This window comes from Raphanus sativus, chromosome 1 (genome assembly GCF_000801105.2).
Source record: "Raphanus sativus cultivar WK10039 chromosome 1, ASM80110v3, whole genome shotgun sequence".
Taxonomy (NCBI): domain Eukaryota; kingdom Viridiplantae; phylum Streptophyta; class Magnoliopsida; order Brassicales; family Brassicaceae; genus Raphanus; species Raphanus sativus.
In genome coordinates this window covers 9765521-9788744 of record NC_079511.1, presented here as the reverse complement: position 1 = coordinate 9788744, position 23224 = coordinate 9765521, and the positions used below count along the sequence as shown (strand labels likewise).

Below are 23224 nucleotides of genomic sequence, written 5' to 3'. Positions count from 1 at the left end.
GATGTACCATATGGTGCAAACAGCTAATATTGTTTTCATTTTTGGAAAACTCTGATTTTGAATTGATCACATATTACCGTAAATTAGTGATCTTTCTATCTCACTTCAACACAATCTTAAATTATACACGAATCCAACGTACAGGCAATTTCAAAAACGAATAACACATATTTGATGTTTTAGTATAATTTTATCATTGGCCCATCTGAAAGTACAAATAGAACTAACCATATTTTCATCAGATCTATTACATCTTTTCTTTTTTTTGACGGCGATCTATTACATCTTTTCATACATTAATTTACTGATAAGTACTTTATTAACTATTCTTTCCGAATAAATCAACATCATATATTATAGAAGTACAAAACAAAACTTATTTATCTCCAATTTTTTTTACGTTCTTTTTCTCATTCCTTTAACTATTTCTTTAATATTTTTTACTAATAATATTTTGACAGCATTTATTTACATATTAACCATAATAATTCAATATGTTTAAATAAAATTGCTTTGTTTCAGACAAGAATTTAAAATAGTTGACAAAAGGTAGTTTAAATTTATTCACATAATCAATTAGACATTTACATTCAGGTATCTGTTCAGCTATTCCTTCGAGTAGCATTATTAATTTTAAAATTAAGTTTCATTCGGATATTATAAAATTTAATATAGATTTTAAGTTTAGATATTTCTAAGTCTGGATGAGTTCGATTTTGATGTATAAAAACTTAAAATATCTAAAAACTAATGCAGCTGAAACAAATTCGGATATTTGTACCAAAAGTAATAATATTAATTGATTCAGTTCGGGAATTTTGAATTCAAACTAAAAATAATCTTAAAATAACCAAATAACCAAAACAACCATATTATCCAATTTGATTCAGATTAGATTTTGATATATAAAAACCTGAAAATGTTCAAATACTTATACAATTAATTATATGATGACACATATAAAATATATAACACTAATTACGAATCAATTTATAAAAAAGTAAAAACTAATATCTTCACGGACGTACAGGTCAATCTCTAGTTATGAATTATAACAGATGATCGTTCACCCCTAAAATTAGTTAGAAGATATTCCAAATTGGGATCAAGCAATGTCATATGATTTCGAGCTAACCTACTTTGCATCAGTAAATGCGTTTTTGGAAATAAAAAATGTATTACTTTATTTTTCTATTTTCCAATCACAAAACTAAATGCTATATTAGAACTAAATTTCATACTATTATATTATTAATTTATTATATTTCGAAATTCTTTAATATATTTAAATACACCTTGAAGTCAAAATAAAAATTTATAACTTAAAGGTAAAGTTTGTTTATATTTATATATTTATATTTTATTATATTTATTACAAATGTTATGATAATTTATATTATACTCTTCTGTTTCTTAATATATGATATTTTAGTTGAATACACAAAGATTAAAAATTTTACATTCTTCTAAAAACATTTTTAAAGATATAATTTTGAAATCATTCAGCCAACTATTAAAAAATACTGTGAAGTCTTATTGGTTGAACAAATTCCAATAAAATTAAAGTTAATCTTAAAATCCCAAAACATCTTATATTTTGAAATAACATAAACATAAACCATAATATAATTTGAAACAGAGAGAATTTTTATTACAATAAAAATACAAAATAATAGAATATTATTATCACAAATTTTAACTATTTAATAAATACTAATTTGTTGTGAAATTAAAGTGAAAAGTACAAAATAGTATGATACAATTATTTTACAAATTTAACTAATCAATGACATAATCAAACTATATTACTAAATAAAAAATATTTTTAATATTTGATATGATGGATTGTATTATACATAATAAATTTAATTTAGTATTACAAAAGAATAAATTTGGTGAACTGATGTTATTTTGAAATTCTTTGACAAAATTACACTAAAATTAATGTTTTAGAATCTTACTTGAATTTACCTTCATTCGAGGAACAAATAAGAGTACGTGTATATATTCCCTCTGTTTCATAATAAGTGTCACTCTGAGTTCATTTTTTTGTTACACAAAGAGTGTCACTTTACAATTCCAATGTAAATTATACTAACTTTCAGCTGAAAATTAATTGCAAACTGCATTGATTTTATAAATAATTTTATTTATCTAAAATACTATTGGTCAAAGAGGTATAATTAATTACAACTTACATATATTTCAACAACTTTCTTAATCTGTGTGAAAAATGTCACAACGACACTCTTTAAGAAACGGAGGGAGTAGTAAATAGATGTACTGTAAATTTTTAGGTTATCGAAAAAGAGAAGCCAATAAGGGAGAATAAAAGGGTACGGAGAAAAATGCAAGTACAGCTAAGATAGAAAGATAAAGAGTTTCCCGATGAAGTAGAAGAAGACTAATGCTTCAGACAGTGTCTACTGTTCTGTCTTGTCTTCAGTTCCTCATCATTGGTCTTTCGCACCACCTGATCTCTTGTCTTCTTTTCACTCCCGGTTTACTCTCTTTAACCGGTCCTCTTCACCCTCTAATCCTCTCATCAAACTACAACAAAATTGAATTTCCCCGGGAATTATGTGGGGCCACTTCGTTAATTATAATCTTAAAGAAAACAAAGATTTTGCTTTCAGAAAAAAAAAGTTTTAAGCATTTCTAACAAGAAAATTTGTTATTTTCTAATGTTTATGAAATTTTTCATAATGATTGTTGAATCATAAGAACAAGTCCTTAAATACAAATAATCATCTTGTATCAGAAACATTTGGATGAACAAAATAATCATCTTATAAGTTATAACCCTGATTGGTTATCTTAACAAAACCACGTTCAATCTGTTACAAACAAAAGTAAGAAGCATTGGAGCAAAGAAATAAATCTGTAGAATTATCAATTATATAAGTGTCTTTGAAAAAGGAATAATAAAAAAAATCTTATTGTTGTTGGTGTTAGATTCAGTCACTAATCGAGATCATTTGTGATGTAGTGCCTAATCCTGATTTCTGCATGCAAAACATAATAATCTCTCATCAGATTGATTTTTTTTTTTTGCTTAATTATTGAAAGCCAAGAATGGCGAGTATTAGAAGTATACTGATCAATTCATCTGGACCAAATTGTGTTTATTTGATGGGTCCTGTCCGAAAAATGTAATCCATCTCCAACAAGAGATGATAGCATTCTCTGCATACTGAGACGATTGTTGTAGGTGCCCCATCACCAAAACAATGACAAACTTTTAAAGCTTTTTTTTAGATGTGTTCTGAAGAGTGAAGACTGTGACATATAGAAGGTAAAAATTCGTAGGTTTACATTAAATACAAATATTAACATGTTCAAATGTTTTTCCAACCCAAATTTACATCATCTTTATTCATTTCTCTAACGAATTCATTTAGCAAAACCAAAAACATCAATGAGGAAGATGATGATGATGATGATGCTCTAATGGAGAGAATAGAATCACTCTACATCTTCTCCATACACTTAGATAAACAAGTCCCTAGCTAACAAACATCATTCGAGTGTTGACTCAGTCTTTCACCTTGTGCTTTCTCTGTTCTCTTTTGATTTGACTCCAAAAAAAACTTGTTTAAGTGCGTTCTCGTGGACGAGCTGCCCAAAGAGAACTCAGAGCACGGAGCCTGTGAAAGTACTCTCCTAAAGCGAGCAACCCTCGAGCAGCCTGTCTTGTCGTCAAGATCTTACTCATTTGCTGCAGTGTCTGCTTTCTCAGATGATCCGCCTGTTTCCAAATACAGACATTAGAAAAGACACAGACATGAAGAATGTGAGTGAGTTATACCTGGTTAACAAAACCCTCCAATGCCTGAAGATTCTCCATAGCTGAAGCCATTTGAGCACCGTGACTCACAACAGACTCAACAACTCTTATGTCAACAGCAATGTTCTCGACCAAACCTTGCTGAAGTTTATCCAAGCCTTGAGAAAGAGCTTCCTCTGCTTGCTGAGACGACTGCTGTAGGTTTCTCACCTCCAACAGCTGCTGATCCGTTAACGGCTCAATGTACGGCATCACAACCTGTGTAACAAAATCACTTAGTATTATTGTGTTTTCTAACGAGTGTGGTAAACAAAGGAGTTTTTTTTTTGTTTATTACATTTAAGAGCTCGGAAGGGCGGAAACCTCCAATCCACTGGAAGAAGCGTTCGGTGGAAGTTCGCCACATACCAGAAATCAAGAAGAAGACATCAGCCTTTGCAGCGTCAGCTTTCATGCGGAAGAGATTAGAGTAGTGGTTTAAGCATGTGTCAACAAGCATTTTGAGCTCAATGTCGCTGATATGAGCTTGGAGCGCTCTTCTTATCTCACTCACTCTCTTGTTTTGTTCTTCTAGCCAGTGTGTGTATTCCATCTCAAATGTTGCAATTCCTTTAAAAATTAACCAAGATTAATAAGACATTTATCAATGCTAAATTTTACAAAGATTGTCATTTTGAATAAATTTATTTATCTCAAATATTATTGGTTAAATAAGTTTAGTGATATAAAGACTGACCTGTGTTCATGGTGCCAGCTGGTCCAAGATAACTAGTGTCTGATGAATTGCGTACGCATAGTCCCTGTAAACAGAAAAAGAAAACAAAAGGCATTGAGTCGTTGATATGAAACACAGGAAAAATGAAGAAGCTTTGAGCTCAAGGACACACCTGCTGCCTAGCTCTTGCAAGTTCCTGCTCGAGCTGTGATAACTTTAGCCTGCTTTCTTCTAACTGCTGAACATGTGCCTAGAAGGCAAATATATACACAACAACTCTGTTATAAGCCTTTCTCTCTCTTCATTACTACAAAGAAAAATCCACCAAAGTTAATCCTCTTACCTTCTTTCTCAAACGGCTTTTGCGAGCAGCTTCTCGGTTCTGAGCTAATCGCCGTTTCATCTGTGCATACATAATGAACAATAACAATTCATGTCTCTTATCATGTCTCTTATCCTAAATGCTAAAAAAACTCTTGTTGTGTGTAGTTATAGTACCTTATCATTGACTTGGTCTTCGTCCTGATCATTATTACTAGAAGGTTCTGCTTCAACAGAGTTATTATACATAGATGTATAGTTCGCCTGCAGTGTAATTTAAGTAACCACTAGTTTTAAACACACAAGTCAACATGAATATGTGTAAGAAGTAAAACCTGAACCTTATTGTGATCATCTGCTTCTGCTCGAGCATCCACCTCAGGAACTGTAGAAGAACTCGGATTGTTGTTGTTGTTGTTGTTGTTCTGATTACTACTACTACCTCTAGTGTTGAAAGCATTTTCCCAACCAGACAACTGTTGGAACGGTTCATACATCCCAATCTCTCTCAACGATGCAACTTGTGTAGTAGAAGAAGAAGAAGAGCTCATCATCATCTATCAAAAACAAAAAATCAATAAAATTACAAAAGCTCAAAGAAACTTCTCACAAAGAAACTTTTTATAAGAGTAATAAGACCAAACTACTAAAGATTGAGCCTTTGGGCAAAAGATAGCCAAATAGAGCAATAATACCCAATGAAGAAGTCACAAACTTTGACCAAAAAAAATAAAAATAATTGTAAAAACAAACCAAACCTCCATTGATGATAATTCATCACGAAGACGAGATATGAAGAGTGAATCTCAAGTTGTAACGCAATCTTGGGTATGTTCCAAAGAGAAAAGGACGAAGCTTTTTTGGTCAAAACTTAGAGGTGAAGAGTACACATCAATATGAAAGAAGAAGAAGGAAGAAGAAAAACAAAGATATTTTTATTTTTTATTTTCTTTAGTTTTTAATTTATATTTTTTTTATCTCATTGGTTTGATTAGTCCGTGGAGCGTAGAATACAAAGCAAGTTGAAGTAAACGAACGATGAAGGACAAATAAAAAGCCTCCCACCGTGAGAAATAACAAATCGAGTGACAGACAGACAGAAAGAAAAGTAATCCAAGTCTCTTTTGCTCTCGTCCAAAAGCTGACCTTTTTAACATGCGCTTCTGGGTCTATAATGCGCTTGAGATGACGTTCCCCCTCTTATGGTGATGAGCTGGATTCCCCCCTCATAGTCGCCCGACACGTCACTTCTCCAGGGAATATTCCACATTTTTTTTTTATTTGTGAAAACTATTAGTCTTTGTATATTAAAAAAAGTTGTATATAGAATCTGAATCTCATTAGACATTATATTCGGTTTTTCTTGTGTTTGAAGAGAAAAAACAAAACTGATCAATGATGATTGATGACATACAATATACTTTATAATAAAACAAATCAATTTTGATTAACTATGTTTCTTAAAAAATAAACTTGTCAGAAAGTCTTTGAGTCAAGTTTTTATTATTATTTTAATTCCAAAATCTGAACTCATAACTGTTTCTTATAAATTAGGTCGCGTTTTATAGAACACAACATAAAGTGTGCAAAATTAATGTTTTGATAATTTAAATTTAATTATTCGCTTTATAAGGAAGAGTCTCCATAGTTAGTAGGCCTGGGCACGGATCGGATATTCGGGTTTTTGAAGGTATTTGTGATTTGCTTCGAATGTTACGGATATCTGATTTTTCGATTTGCTTTGCTTCGGAAAAATACGGATATTCGGAAAAACGGATATCCGGAAAATAAATAGATATTTGCGGATATTCGCGGATACTTACGGATCTCTCATTTGTTTTGATTAATACAAATAATCTTAAAAATTTGATACAAATTTGTTTTGTAAAATATATTTTTTGCATGATATAAAAGATAAAAATTAAAAAAAGCAATGAATCTTCATATTTTGTAAATTTTTAAACTTAGTTAAAATTATAATAACACAAAACTTAAAAAAAAATTATAATTATCGTAAATATTTTCTCTTCCTTTTATGTAATACTTTTATATAAGTAATAATATGAATAGAATCTATCAAATAATATATTAGAATAATAATTATATAATTTTATACATTTAAAACTTTAAATATAATCAAAATATACATGTATTTATATATTGACGGATCGGATCGGATATTCGCTTCCCAAAATTTTAATATTTGTGATTTGCTTCGATTTTGACGGATATTGAATTTTAGTATTTGCTTTGCTTCGAAAGCTTACGGATATTCGGAATTTTCGAATCGAATAGCAACGGATAACGAATCGAATCAAATTTAACGGATAAAATGCCCAGCCCTAATAGTTAGTGCAGTGGCATCTTTTTAAGTACCACTCCTTGGCTTAGTGAGAAATAATTGGACCTTTAGTGACCTACCCTATGCAAAAGAGAAACACTTTACTTATTAAAATCTTTATTTTTGCCTAATCATAAATTTATTATTTGATTAGTTTGGCACCACTTGCCTAATAAAATCTGAGTTTCGACAGAGACAAGCATACTGGTAAGGATTCGTATATGCAATATAGCTTTCAATCCTTTGAATAAGATTCATTATTCATATTGGTCGATAGCGAAATGAACATGTTTGTTTCTTCTAGAACTTTACCATTAGCCATTAGGGTTTCTGACATGACGAACTCTATCTTCCAAATACCTGAATTAGGTTAATGCCTATTTCACAGTTTTGATGAGTGGTAACCAAATTAAGAAAAACGAAATATGTAGACGTTTTTCATAGATAATGGAGATGTTCAAGTGCAGCGCAAAAGCCTGAGTGAAGTTGGGCTTATCTCGTACAGCTCGAGTAAATTTGGGCTTAGCTCATAAAGCCCTATAAGATTTGCTGATATTCTCGTGTAGCAAGTGGACATGAGAAAGGCGAGTTCAGTGGCTCACTGCCACTGGCGTACCAAAAGCAAAACAAATGCCAAGATCAATAATTTCGTTTAATATGGTGGTAATTAGAGCGTCAACTTCATTGAAAAAAATAATTTGTCAACTATATAGTCTATGATGATTGAAATTACAGAATAAATTCCATAAGTATATAGTAAAAGCTTCAACCATTGAACTACTGAAATGGTTCGTCGCGGACGTATGCACACGTGTCATTATTATCTATAGAAAATATAGTACTCTAAATAGTAATCATGATTTTGGTGCCATTGACACGTTAACTCGTGTAACCAAGAACTCACATCTAAAAAATCTTCAAAAATTAGAACTCAAGTATCAAACTGTGGTCAAGTTTATTAGCAAGGCCCAAGTAAAGACCGCAAGTCCATTATCTAAACTCTTGTAACTAGGTTTCTTAGAACTATATATATGTTGCTATATGCTTAAGGTCTGTAACCTTGGCTGCCATTGTTGCAGCCACATTAAAACTCATTTTATGATATCAAACAATCCGTTTATCTCTTGGTGACAACTCTCAAGCTTCTTCTGTTTAGTTTCTTTAGTCTCTCAATAAAGCTCTATGAGCTATTAGTCTTTCAATAAGCTCTCTAGAGCACAAATCTTTCTTGTTTTGAGTTGTTTAACATGGTATCAGAGCTTCAGTCGATTTTCATTGGTTATCCTATCATCTTGTAGCTTCCGCACACTCTATCTAAACCATCTCAAGTCTCCACCAAACCATCACAAGAGTTCAACGTCGAAGTTATGCCTTTCTTCCAGCTGCTTGTTTTCCGGTCCAGATTTGCTTGAAGTATTGATCTTATAGAAAGAGAAACTGGAGGAGAGCAGACCGGTGGTGAAGTGAGAACAATAGCACAAAATCATCCAGCATGTTCAACGTCGCATTCAAGCCGTTGTCTTCAAGCTTCAGACAAATGAAGACAGTCAGATGGAGCTATGTTTTTTTCTGGCTAAAGATAAGAGCTTTGTTGGAAGATCAGTCAAAGAAAGAAGACTTCTTCATCACTCAGTCCACGGTATTGTCTGTTTCTTTCTCTTTAGAGAGAACAAAGGATGAAAATAAAATGTCGTGTGTTGGATTGATTTAGTGGTTGGCTTAGAGTCTTAGGTTAAGATATGTTTGGAACAGAACTGATGCTGATATAGGCTGGTTTGGGTTTGTTACGTGGGGACCAAGATGCAAGTCTCTGGCTTTGATGCTAATGCACACAAGGTGCTCGCTGAAATGCCAACAAGAAGGTCTGATTGCTTAGAGGCAGAGTTTTGTTAGTATACTGATGGGAAGCAAAGAGTGAGTAACTGTATGTGGTAGGTGTGGAAAGAGTGTTTTTCATAAGACACATTAGAAGAATGAAATAGGTAAAGGAAACCTGGATTCATAGTGAGACAAATAGGTCATAATTATACCTCTGAGTGAGATCAACTAAGCTCTCCAAGTTCAAGAGAAACCTCTGATTGAAGCCATGTGATACTCTCCAAGTATATGCCTGAATAGATCTCACACTAGTGTCTGTCTACAATGGTCAGTAGAGCCATTTGCCAACATCACAAGCATCCTACTTCATCTACTTATGCTCACTCCATGCCATCTCCATTTTTCATTCAAACTCAGCCTCTTGGTATGCACCCGATGCTCAGTTTTCGGGGGAGTATTAGCAAGGCCCAAGTAAAGACTGCAAGCCCATTATCTAAGCTCTTGTAACTAGGTTTCTTAGAACTATATATATGTTGCTATATGCTTAAGGTCTGTAACCTTGGCTGCCATTGTTGCAGCCACATTAAAACTCATTTTATGATATCAAACAATCCGTTTATCTCTTGGTGACAACTCTCAAGCTTCTTCTGTTTAGTTTCTTTAGTCTCTCAATAAAGCTCTATGAGCTATTAGTCTTTCAATAAGCTCTCTGGAGCACAAATCTTTCTTGTTTTGAGTTGTCCGTTGTGCTGTATGTTGACGACATGATCATCACAGGCAACAACTCTGCACTTCTTGAACGTTTGTTAAAAAAGCTTAATGTAGTCTTCTGCATGAAGGATATGGGTGACATTCACTACTTCCTAGGCATCCAGGTTCATAGACATGCTAATGGATTGTTCATGAATCAAGCTAAGTATGCTCAGGATCTTCTGATTCAGCAGGAATGGAGGATTGCTCGCCTATGCCTACTCCGTTACCTATTAAACTTGACAAAGTTCAAGGACAGAATGAACTCTTCTCAGATCCTTCCTATTTCAGAAGTCTGACTGGAAAGCTCCAATATCTCACTTTTACCAGGCCAGATCTTCAGTTCTCTGTGAACTTCATCTGCCAGAAGATGCATCAACCCAGTGTCTCTGACTTCAGCCTGCTAAAGCGAATTTTGCGGTATGTGAAGGGCACAACAGAGCTTGGAATCAACATCAGGTCCGACTGTCATTCCACTCTGGTGTGCTACAGCGACAGTGACTGGGCTGGATGCAAGGACACACGACGTTCTACTGGAGGTTTCTGTACGTTTCTCGGACCAAATCTCATATCTTGGTCTGCAAAACGACATGAAACTGTTTCCAAATCCTCCACGGAGGCTGAATATCGAACGATGTCTATTGCTGCTTTTGAGTTAGCTTGGATTCAGAATTTGCTTCTGGCAATGGGACTGCAGCCTCAGACTACTTCGCTTTTGCTCTGTGATAATCTCTTGGCTGTTTGTCTCACGGCTAATCCGATGTTCCATAAGAGGACTAAACACTTTGAAGTCGATTTTCATTATGTAAGAGAGCGTGTGGCAATGAAGAAGTTGGAGGTTCGACACATCTCTGCTTCTCTCCAGCTCGCTGATGTGTTTACCAAGTCATTGCCACAAGACTCCTACTTGAAGCTACGCAGCAAACTCAGTGTCGATCTTCCCCCGCCACAGAGTTTGAGGGGGTGTAATAACAATGGGCTTGTGGTCTTTACTTGGGCATTGCTAATAAAGTTTTGACTATTTGTATCAAATCTTGATCATCCACATACTAGCTCTTTTATATACCTCAATGGAAACTGAATTTTGACGTCATCTCAATTAATGTTATTGTTATAAGGTAGCAATGTTAATATCTAAGAATGTAATCACCGGCTAGTTCCGAGTCTCTTGAGATCAGGAAGCAGCCTAAACTTCATATAAGTCTTTGGCCTGGGGACATAAATATTTTTTTTTTGTATTTTCTGTTGGAGTGATCCATGAGTTTTTTCCAAGATATGCATAGAAGTCCTGTTGAAGCGTTAGAAGATGAGTGTTAGCATTTATACTTCAGGAACCAGGTTAATTAGGTTTTTTTCTTTGTTTTGTCAGAGAGATATTTGATTAGGTAATACATGGAAGTGTTTTGTATTAAGTTATAAAAACAGCCAATATAAGATGGAATTTCATCACAAAAGAATGCTTGTAGCATGTTCTAACATTCAAATTCCTGTACCATAATTTCACCATCTGAGAATCAAACCCTAGTTAGGGTGGAAAGAAGCACTACAGCGCCACGATTCCATAAAACAGTTTAGCTGTTTATGGAATATATACACACCATATTAAATCCAGCTAATCGTCTGTTTTTCAGTTATTTAAACAAATATCTGATATTTGTAAAAATCCAGAAAATGAAAATGCTATTTGTCTGCCACATTTGGTTATTACATCAAATCCAGATTTTATCAATGAATAGAGTAGATACTAAGCTTATCTAACTTAAAACAGGTAATTACGTGAACATCCGGATTTGCTAGGGAAGGAAAGATGGAGGGTCTGAGAATAAAAATTTCAATACATTACTACTAGTAACTACATGTGTGCATGGCAGGTTTTGAGCCATGCGTAGTAAAATATTTGTAACAGATTCCCGAAATTTTTTTAGAAAACTACATAGACATAAGTTTCAAAAAAAAAAATATGCTCCCAATTTTTTTTACATCTACTCTATTAATTTAGAGTCCTATTTAAGTTTTACCATGGCATATTTTTTTTGGACCTATTGAACATGTTGTGACTTAATTTTAAAACACGTTATTTATACTATCTTATATGATGATCAATATATTAAATTAAATTACAATCTAATTAGTAGAGTTTCGTTCTAACATCTTCTCAAACAATTCTCAAAACCTAATTTCTTCTTCATCTTCAAGCCGCCAGCTATGGAGTTTTCGGATGTCTTTCTGAGAATAACCCTTTATAACTTCTATCCAACTTCTGTGTGGCCTCTTCTATTGAGTGCTTCCTCCATCAATATCATTTCATAAATCTTTTTCTTTTGAGATTTAAACGTAGGTTTACACGAGCTTATTTGTTCTTATTGACTATGCATGTATTGCTTTCGTCTGTATTGAAACCTTTATATAATCATTGTCTTGTGACTTCCGATTATGATCCTTTTTTTTTTGAGAATTGAATTCCAATTCTTGAACCAATGTTTCGATGCTATGATTTTTTATATGTATTGAAGCCAATCTTTTGTCTATGTTCTTGCCCACTTTGATTCAGGATGAGGAAATTCCCATGGATATTGGTGACAAAAGATGACATGAGAGGCCATCTCTTTCAGCTACTTGGAACAAGAAATTCCCAAGCTGAAAAGAAAAACATCAGATATACTATATACAGCACTATCATCTGTGAGTTTATATACAAGTATATATATATATTTGATTGTATTGGTTTCCAGTATTGCAGTCCCGAATATCTGTGTCAAGAGAGGATGGAGAAATACTCATGAGCCTAGCTATGCTCCTTCATGTTCATACAATGATTTGGGAGCCGTAGGTTTAGGTACTTGGAGCTCTATTACCAGTGGACCAATCAAATGTTTTGGTGATGGCATATTTTTGCTTACGAATTGTGAGCACAATATGATACTACCATGGTGGCTGCGTTCTGGGGGAAGTAGTGAACTTTGGTTTCAAATTCAGTGACATTGATTCTCTAAGAATTGTGAATGGATTAACCTTGAATATCTCTTCAAAGACTAATTAATCCACAAGATACTTTTATTATGTTTGGAAGTAAAATCTGCCAAGGTTTGTACGCTTTGGTACGGTATATTATTGATGTTTGGTTATACTAAAAACAAATTTTCATATGAACATTATTGCATGTACATGGGGCAGGCAGATGTTGAGAAGAGTGGGAGTCTGTAAAATACATGTGAGATACAAGATAAGCTTGATGGCATTTTCTGGATTACTCTTACTGATTCTAGCAAGTTTGTCTGTAATTGTTGTAAACAACATGACTGAAATGTAATTATCAACATCTGAGTTTACTCAGAGTAGCTGTTTTAATAAAGTTTAAGGCTTATTATTTCAGAAAGAAGTACATCTTTATATTGCAGAAATATGAGAAAATTTAAATCATACTGATACCAAACACATGTTACCATGTTCCTAATATTGCTGTTTAAACCAAACAAAAAACCAAAATAATTAAATCCAAACGAAAACAAATTTCTAAATAACCGAACGGTTCCTATATTTTTTATACCGAAAACCAAAACTCTTGACCGAACTGGTATCAAACTGAAAACCAAAAAAAGTAAAATCCGGAGGCGAACCAAAACATCTAAAATATAAATAAACAAAGAAAAAAAAATTCGCGCTTTCAAAGCGCGGTACTATCCTAGTAATCATTACAATAAGCTCCTAAAATCTGAGAACCCGTCCTGTGTGTGTTTTGGGTCTTAAAACTTATCATGCGTAAAGTCAACTCCAAGTTATTTAATCATTACATATACTTTTTTACGTGTGAATTTCATTAAAAATGAGAGAGTTTGCATAATACAAAAGGTTAAAACCAACTAGCTCCTCTGCCCCCAAAAAAAATGAGAGAGTTTGCATGAGAGAGTTTGCATAATACAGTCTCCTTCCCTGTTCTCTCTCGGCGTAAAATAGCTGGCTCCCTCTTTTGGGCATCTTTCCCTGTTTACTAACGTGCTCCGTTGGGTAAAGTAGGTCTTTTGGCTCAATTAAACACGTTTCCAAAAAGAAAAGTAACCACTTTCGAGATATTTTCCCTGTTTTCGACACAAATCCAGGCTGGTTTCTAGGGTTTGTTCTTTGAAGTTCATCTGTGGAAGCTTAGTAAATCCGGAGATTTCGTCGGTGATTGAAGTTTTCTCTGAGATAATCGTCTACTAAGGAGAACTCAAGCAGAGGTGATGTCGTCTCAACTCGATAAAGCTCTGTTGGATCTCTCGTTGGAGGAAGAAGAAGATGTTCCGTTTCTACTACCAGATACGCCGGAGTATTGTTCGGCCGGAAGGAACTCGCTGAGTCTGGTTGGAAGATTGCTTAATCCGTCCTACCAAAAGATGTCTGATCTCATACTGGATATGCCTAGGAAATGGCAACTCTATGATAGAGTCAGAGGTGTTGCGCTCTCAAGAGAAAGATTCCAGTTCATATTCAAGTATGAACATGACCTACTGGATATCCTAAATAGGGGAGTTCATACTTTCAAGCTCTGGCCTTTGGTGATGGAGAGATGGGTTGAAAAGCCCCCTGAAGATTATCTGCAACACATAATGGTTTGGGTCCAGATGAGAAACATACCAGTTAATCACTACACCAAGAAGGCGCTCTGGGCTCTGGGAGATTTTGCAGGCCAAGTGGTGGAGGTAGCTTTCGACCCGGAGAAACCGCAGGTCAAGGACTACATTAGAGTGTTGGTCAAGTTCAATGTTGCAAGACCTCTAAGGAGGTTTAAAACTGTTACTACTCCTGGAGGAGAGGAAATCAAGATCAGGTATGACTATGAAAGGCTTCAGAAAAGGTGCTACACTTGTCAAAGACTTACTCATGAGCGAGACGATTGTCCCTTCTTCCTCAAGAAAAAGGAGGACCTTGAAAATGCTGGAGCATCGTCTGCTGAGAGTAAGAAGCTGGAGGCCTTGGAACGCTTAGATGAAAATGATCCCTTATGTGGAATCATTCCGGAGACTCTGCTTGGGAGGGATGCAGTCTCAGGCAAACCGAAGATTAATGAAGATGTGATGGAAGGGATGAGAACATACTTAGCCGTAGTGGAGGGTCCTGAAAGAGAGGCTCGAGTTGAACGGGTAAAGAAATCCCTTCTGGATCTGGAGAATGACCCCATTGGAAGAAAAACTGCGCTTATGCTGGAACCAGAACCAAGAATCACAAAGGATCTAGACAAAGGAAAGGGTGTGGTTTTCGATTTCAGTAAGCAAAGCAAGGGCCCAATCTCTACAGATAAGTTGATGGCGTCAGCTATCACAGCAGGTGCTTGTATCCTACAATCGGGGAAAGTGGTGACTGCAATGCTGGAACCAGATGATCTCACTAGCTCTACCTTCTCTCTTATCTCACAGAAAAGTTCTACGGGTTTCACTACTGGTTTCTTTGAAACTAGTATGTCCGGGACTAATCTGAAGAAGGGTAGAGCTAGAAAAAGACCTGGAACTTTCAAGAGGAGAAACAATGGCAAAGCAGTCCTAAAAGAAGATAAGGATACATGCAAGAAGATTGGTGAAGGTGTGATGACCATTTCGAAGAGGAAGGCAAAAGATGATGTCGAGCCATCTCAAAGCTCTGCAAGGTTTAAGAAACCATTGGTGGTCCCAAGTGAGGGACCGTCCAATATCTAAATGACGATGCTGAGCTGGAATTGCCAGGGATTGGGCCGTGCACAGGACCTGGTGATTCCAAGACTGTGGGAGATGAAGCAAGATCATTTCCCAGACATTTTGTTTTTAATGGAAACCAAGCACAACAGAGATGTTTTGGTGGATCTTCAGACATGGTTAGGCTACGATAGGATCATGACAGTCAATCCTATTGGGTACAGCGGAGGCCTAGCTTTAATGTGGAAGAGCTCGGTGTATCTAGATTTCAAGTATGTAAATAAGAACCTTTTGGATTTTCATGTACAGTATGGATCTTCCAGCTTCTTTGTTTCATGTATTTACGGTGAACCCATTCGAGGTAACCGACCTAAATTATGGGAGAGGATTTCGCGTATTGGTGTCTATAGAAAAGAACCCTGGTGTATGATGGGTGATTTCAACGACATCAGAAACAATGACGAGAAAATTGGAGGTCCGAGAAGGAGTGAAATATCTTTTCAACCCTTCAATGACATGCTGGAGATAGGAGAGATGGTGGAGTTGCAAAGCTCTGGGGACAGTTTCACTTGGGGAGGAACCAGAGGCTCTCTCTCTATCCAATCCAAACTAGACAGATGTTTTGGTAACAAGAGGTGGTTCCAAGTGTTCCCAGCTTCCAATCAGGTCTTCATGGATAAAAGAGGCTCTGATCATAGACCTGCTTTGGTGAATCTCTTAGCGGCTTCATCTACTCGCAGAGGATCCTTTAGATTTGATGGCAGATTTCTCCATAAAAATGGAGTGAGAGAAGAGATCAAGAAAGCCTGGTTGACCAACCATCCCCTGTTCGAAACTAAAGTGTCTGATAGAATCAAGAGATGCAGAAAGGCCCTCAGCAACTGGAAAAAGAAAGAAAATCTGAATTCTAGAGACAAGATAAAGCAAATCCAGTGTGCTTTGGAGTTGGAACAATCGGCTTTGGTGCCAACAACGGTGAGAATTAATTTCCTCAAAGCAGAATTAGTCCAAGCATACAAAGAGGAGGACCTGTACTGGAAACAGAGATGCAAAGAAAGATGGGCTGTCAAAGGGGATATGAATACCAAGTTCTATCATGCATCAGTGAAGAGCAACAGAGCAAGGAAGAAACTCATCAAGTTGATGGATGAGAGGGGCAGACAACATTTTGACGAAGAGGCTAAGGGTGAAGTTGCGAAAGAATACTTCTCAAATCTTTTCAAGTCTACGACCAGCGGGGACTACTCTGAATTGTTTGAGGGATTCTCCAAAAAAGTCTCGGGGGAAATGAATGAGAAGCTTGCCAGAGAAGTCAGTATTGAGGAGGTCAAAATAGCTGTATTTGCGATCAAGGCAGGAAGTGCACCTGGGCCTGACGGGATGACTGGCCTCTTTTTTCAGAGGTACTGGGATATAATAGGAGCAGAGGTAACGAAAGAAGTGCGTGATTTCTTTTCGTCTGGTATATTCCCTGCTGAGTGGAATTTAACCTACCTGTGCTTGCTACCAAAGATTGATGATCCAGTCCTCATGTCTGATCTAAGACCTATCAGCCTATGTTCGGTATTATACAAGATCATATCCAACATCTTGGTCACCAGGTTGAAGCCATTGATGCCGAAGATAGTATCCCCCACGCAGTCTGCATTTGTAGAAGAGAGGCTCATCACAGATAATATTCTAATTGCTCACGAGATCATCCACGCCTTAAAGACGAACGACAAAATATCCAAAGACTTCATGGCTATCAAATCCGACATGTCTAAGGCGTATGACCGTGTGGAATGGGGTTATTTGCGTGCTCTGTTGGAGGCTCTTGGCTTTGAAAATCGGTGGATTGATACAATTATGTTTTGTGTCTCCACGGTGAAGTATGCAACGCTCATCAACGACCAACCTTTTGGATGGATAAAACCGGAGAGAGGATTGAGACAGGGAGACCCCTTGTCTCCTTTTCTCTTTGTCTTGTGCACTGAAGGGCTGATACATCTGATCCAAAGGGCTGTGGATACCGGAAAAATCCAAGGAATTCAGTTATCGGCAGACGGACCAATGATTCACCATATGATGTTTGCGGACGACAGTCTACTAATATGCAGAGCAACAGAGGTTCAAGCTCAGGATCTAATGAACATCCTCAAAGTCTATGAGAAGGCGACTGGTCAACTGATCAATGTGGCGAAGTCGGCAATCACCTTTGGCGCGAAAGTTGATGAAACCACAAAGCTTCTTATCCAAGGCTTTACTGGGATTTACAAAGAGGGAGGTACGGGTTCGTATTTAGGCCTACCTGAGTGCTTCAGTGGTTCCAAAACTGAGATCCTAGCTTATATCTATGATAGGCTAAAGGAAAGACTGTCAGGCTGGTTTACTAAACTCTTGTCGTTGGGAGGGAAGGAGGTTTTAATCAAGGCGATTGCGATGGCAATGCCGGTGTACGCAATGTCATGCTTCAAGTTGACAAAGAAATCTTGTGAGAACCTCACCAAAGCTATGGCTGACTTTTGGTGGAATTCTCTTGAGCACAAAAGGAAAATGCACTGGCTGAGCTGGACAACATTATGCCTTGCAAAAAAACACGGTGGATTAGGGTTTAAAGACATCCAGAACTTCAATCAGGCTCTGCTGGCCAAACAGGCATGGAGGATCATCAACGACCCTGAATCTCTGTTTGCAAGAGTTTTCAAAAGTAGATACTTCGAGAATGGAGATTTCCTATCGGCTAAAAACGGATCAAGACCCTCATACGCATGGAGGAGTATCCAGTTTGGGAAAGAGCTACTGAGCCGGGGCTTGAGGAAACAACTGGGTAATGGTACAACGATGTCAGTGTGGACTGAACGCTGGATAGAAGGAGATAGGAGAAGAGCGCCTTTGATGAAGAATATCTTTGTAGACCTTGAGCTTAAGGTCAGTGATCTCATAGACTCCCATAATAAAGTCTGGCGTTTGGACAAGCTCAGAGAACTGTTCTTCGAGGAGGATGTTGGTAGAATCCTAGCCATGAAGACAGTTTTTGATCAAGAGGATTATTGGGTTTGGTTGCATAACAAACATGGGAGCTATACTGTTAAGTCGGGGTACTGGTTCATCAACAGTTACGCCCGCAGAGAGGAGATCAGAGCGGCAGAATCTCGCCCATCTTTGAATGATCTGAAAGCTGAAGTTTGGAAAATTCAAACTGCTCCGAAAATAAAAACCTTTATTTGGAGAGCAGTGAGCAATGCGATCCCGGTGGGAGAGCTACTGGTGAAGAGAGGGATCAAGATGGACCCTGTGTGTCAAGCTTGTGGATATCAAGGTGAATCAATCAACCACATCATTTTCCAGTGCACGGTTGCAAGACAAGTGTGGGCTCTGGCCAACGTGCCACATTTAGAGCAGGGATTTGATGAGGTATCTCACTTTTCTAACTTTCATGCCCTCATGTTGATGATGAAAAACGGTGACATTCCTGAGGAGGTTAGAAATGCGATACCATGGTTGGTTTGGTATCTGTGGAAATTTAGAAATGGCATTCTTTTTGAGACAAGGGACAGAACACCTTCAGATGTAGCTGCTAAAGCATTGGAGGAGGCAGATTTCTGGTTGTTGGCGAGGAAAAATGATTTGAAATGGGAGAAGGAGGAAATTGAGGCAGTGACGGTTAGAATGAAGTCATGGTCAGTTCCACCGAGTGGTTGGTTGAAAGGAAACATTGGGGTACATTGGAACAAAACCAAGGCTAAATGCGGTGCAGCTTGGGTGGTTCGAGATGAAACGGGGAAGGTATTAATGCATAGTCGACGAGCAATATTCAATGTTCGCTCGCTCGATGAGGCAAAATTCCAGACGCTCTTATGGGCTCTGGAAAGCTTTGGTTCTCACCACCTAAACCGTATCATCATTGCATTAGAAGATACTACTTTGCCCCAAGTTGTCACAAGACCAAAAGTTTGGCCGAATTTCAAATACCAACATGCTGAGATTATGAAGAAATTGGAGAAGATAGATTGGTGGAGACTGTTAAGTGAAGAAAGATCAACTAATAGAGGAGCTTTCATCATAGCTCAAAGTGTCCTTAAAGATGGCTATATGCAATCTTATGTAGCTTCAGGTGCTCCTTTTTGGCTTAAGGATCTCTTTGAGAATGAAGAAAGGCTGTCCTCTTTTGCTGTTGGGGCTTAGTGACTTACGCGTTGGTTTTTTTGGGTTACAGCGTTAACTGGTTTAAGTTTGGGGGTTAATGGCTTAATTTTTTGGGTATATATGGTCGTGATCAGTACTGACCTTGTAGTGCTCTGCTTCTTTGTAAGCATGGTTGTAACCAAACTCTTTGCTCGGTTGAGCTCGGTAATTATATTATCAGATGACAAAAAAAAAAAGCTAACTAAACCCACAAAAAGAGTTTCAGTCGTAAGTTAACCATTGTAACATGAGGTTTCGAAATTTCTTTCTGTTCCTCCTTGCTAGAATGGCATTTCGAACAGTCTGTCTATCATTACATATACTTGTTTCTTATTCATTGTTTAATGTGAAATATATACTTTAACCATACATAGATGGTCTAATGGTAGGAAGTACTCGATCTAGATTTAAAGTAATTCTTTTAACGTTAAATCTGTATGACCACACGGATGTGAAACCATGTTTTAGATATTATTTGAATATTTCAAAAGAAATTTCATCTGCATATGATCTCTTTAAAATTAGTTGAACATTTTTTATAAATCTGAAATACCTTCAAATAAATAAAAAATGAAATATATACCTCTCGAGATTAATTAAATTTCATTTTTTGGGGAGATAGTTAGCAATCTACTCACATATTTTTTCTTACCTAAATAACCTGAAGTTTTTGTCAAAGTTTCCTTTAAAGTTGTATTTGAGAAATAAAAGGCTAGCTGTATTAGAGAATATGAGTGCATGTTTCTTTGTTTCATCACTAAAACAACACATGGCAACGAGCTACAGAAGTTAAAGAAAATTTCATAGCTTTACAGAAACCTCCACTCTGAATATTTATAGAAGAAAACTACGTCCAAATTTATAAAAAACCTCCACTCTAAATATTTTCGTAAAACCAACATTCATAAATAAATTCATATGATAGTCTTACCAAACATAAAGCAGAAAAAACGTAAAACAAAGACCGATATAAAAAGAAAGACCTAAATTTTTATTTCTTAGATTAATATTGGATGTGACCATCTTAGCTTACTATTCTATAGTTATAAGATCACAAACTTTGGGCGAGTTTTTCTTGGTGCTCAGCTTTCCCCAGAACCACCGGCAATATCCTCCACCGGTGTCTCCTATTCCTCCACCGACCGTTGTGGCTGTGCTTGCCGTTAAATTAATCTTCATGTTTTCTCTGTGAAACTTCCTTGCCGTGTAAGCCTCCGCCATAGCCATCCCTCCTAGTCCTGATCCGTCTAGCGACATGTTCGATCAATCTAGAAAATCACAGGAAACAAGTTTTTTGGAATAATATAATTTAATAATGAAAAGAGACGAAAATAGAACAAAGAGATTTATAAATGTTAAAGACTTTAGTGAAAGATGTGTCTTGTTTGGAGGTTGGGGAGGGGTTGGGCTGAATATATAGATGAATTTGTGGGTCCATTTTTGTTGAATGTATTTTCTCTGTTTCCCACTTACTATTAACGTGTATAATAATAGTGGCGAATCGGAAATATTAGCGCTGTTGTTCATTTCATATGTAGTGGTGTCTCCAGTATAATTCCTCTATCCTGAGAATAGAGACTTCTATATACAGTTTTAATATACTAATTGAAGCGAAAGATGTTACAACATATCTGATCCTTACAGAATTCAATCTTTAGAATACTATTATGCATTTCCTAAGTTTATAGGGTTGAATGTTAGTAACATTATTATTATATATAGGTTAAAACTCAATAACTAAATTAACGATATATCAGTCAATGAGTCGTAGAGACTTCTATACAATTTTTATTATATTAATTGAAGCTAAAGATGTCACAACTAGGGACTTAGAGCATCTCCATTGAAAACTCTTAAGGGGGGTTCACACATTTTTCAAAAAAAAAATATATTAAAATAAGCAAATTTTGTGAACCTCTCTCTTGCAAAGTTCTTCCCGGTAAACCCCTCTCCTGAGGTTCATCACTGTAGCGTGGGTCCCACGTATCGTGGCGGCCCACGATTGGTCTATTTTTTTTTTTTTTTTTTTTTTTAAAAGAAAAATCAAAAAAAAAAGTAAAAAAATTTAATAATTAAAAATTGAAAAGGTGAACCCCAAGAAGGGGTTCACCAATGGAGATGCTCTTACAGAATTCAATCTTATTATGCATTTACCTTAAGTTTATAGGGTTGACCGTCAGTAACATTATTTTATATAGGGGTTAACAATTTTTATTATACTAATTGAAGCGAAAGATGCCACAACTAGGGACTCACAACATTACATATCTGATCCTTATAGAATTCAATCTTATTATGCATTTATCCTAAGTTTATACTAATTTTAACCATATATAAAATAACGTTACTGACAGCCAACCCTATAAACTTATTGTAAATGCATAATAAGATTGAATTCTACAAGGATCAGATATGTTGTGAGTCCCTAGTTGTGACATCTTTCGCGTTTCAATTAGTATAATAAAAATTGTCCGATTAATATAATATTGTCCAATTTAAATTTTAGAAGATCTGGATAGATTTATTTTTGGATTCCATCTCGAAAAATCTCATAGTAATTAGAGTAGTATATCTTTTTATATATTAGACTTTGATTTGTCTAACTTTCAATGTGATATTTAGACCGGATCTTTCGGTAACTATAATTCTTTTGTCTTTGTAATAATATTTAGTTTAATATATAATATATATCCACTGCACATTGGCAACTTGAGTGTGAATTGGTCGGTATCATAAAACGTTTATCAGATATTCTGGAAGAAGTTATCTATTTGTCAATCCCTACTACACATAATCTATACTTGAGTACTTTTAGAAAATCAGGATAAAAATAACTATAATGCGTTTGTTCTTTTAGCTCATAGATTTTGAGAATTTATTTAAGCCTTTTGGTCCATATACGTAGTACTAAAGCCATAATATTTTTTTTTAAGTTATCAATTTACAGAAAACTTTCGTTTGTACGTTATATATTCTGAAATATGTTTACATAAAAATAAAAATAAAAATAAAAATAAAAATAAAAATGTATTACAGTATACATGATTAAATTTTATAGTTGAAAATGTTATGCTTTGTATTCGGTTATGTGATATATAGAAAATATATACTGTAAATATATATTTTCAAGTGCAAAATAACAAAACGACATCAAAATATTTAATTTGAAGTATTCTAAAAACTTAAAAATAGTTTTCACTATCCATAACATAAAACTATACACTACATTATTATTTGAATATAAAATATATAATGAGTTGACAAAAATTATATATTACCCCTCTGTTTTTTAAAGATCCATGTTCTAGGAAAAAAATTTGTTTTAAAAGATACATTTTTTACTTTTTAATGTATTATTTAATGAAAATCTGTTAACTTAAAAAAAAATTGTATTTATTAGATTTTTATTGGTTAAAGGTTATGGAAAATTGTTATTCACAAAAATCAATGCATTTTTAATGTGATTTCTTAATATATGTGAAAAGTCTAGATATATATCTTTAAAAAACAGAGGAGGTATGGTTTATGATTATATCATTAATATATATCTCCATAAAACTTTCCAAAACTTTATTATCATACCAAACTATATCATATATTACAGTGATCAATTTCAAACTGATGAAATTTATTAGTTTATCTTATTTATTAATTTATCATATTTTAGTTATTATATATTA

At 35.4% G+C, this 23224-nt stretch overlaps 3 protein-coding genes and 1 long non-coding RNA gene across 5 annotated transcripts; 2 read left to right on the top strand and 2 right to left on the bottom strand.

The window, feature by feature from the left end:
- Window positions 1-3289: 3289 nt before the first annotated feature.
- Window positions 3290-5806, bottom strand: LOC108839461 (transcription factor TGA3). Its single transcript, XM_018612246.2, has 9 exons — window positions 5582-5806; window positions 5165-5380; window positions 5001-5087; window positions 4846-4905; window positions 4675-4752; window positions 4524-4587; window positions 4125-4396; window positions 3809-4045; window positions 3290-3748 (listed from the first exon to the last, which is right to left on the bottom strand). The coding sequence occupies exons 1-9, from the start codon at window positions 5585-5587 to the stop codon at window positions 3596-3598; spliced, it is 1173 nt and encodes a 390-aa protein (XP_018467748.2). The 5' UTR covers window positions 5588-5806; the 3' UTR covers window positions 3290-3595.
- Window positions 5807-8211: 2405 nt separating this feature from the next.
- On the top strand, window positions 8212-13099 carry LOC130512022 (uncharacterized). Of its 2 annotated transcripts, none has more exons than XR_008945572.1 (3): window positions 8212-8803; window positions 12284-12816; window positions 12911-13099. It is a non-coding gene; the product is annotated as an uncharacterized LOC130512022 (long non-coding RNA). The 2 variants fall into 2 exon arrangements; XR_008945566.1 differs by having other exon boundaries at window positions 12907-13099.
- An 853-nt stretch (window positions 13100-13952) lies between these two features.
- Window positions 13953-15401, top strand: LOC108844853 (uncharacterized). Its single transcript, XM_018618145.2, has one exon. The coding sequence runs from the start codon at window positions 13953-13955 to the stop codon at window positions 15399-15401; it is 1449 nt and encodes a 482-aa protein (XP_018473647.2).
- A 5023-nt stretch (window positions 15402-20424) lies between these two features.
- LOC108853732 (uncharacterized) lies at window positions 20425-20945 on the bottom strand. The gene has a single exon (XM_018627170.2). It carries the CDS (start codon window positions 20799-20801, stop codon window positions 20577-20579), a length of 225 nt encoding a protein of 74 aa, XP_018482672.1. The 5' UTR covers window positions 20802-20945; the 3' UTR covers window positions 20425-20576.
- Between the last annotated feature and the right edge of the window lie 2279 nt (window positions 20946-23224).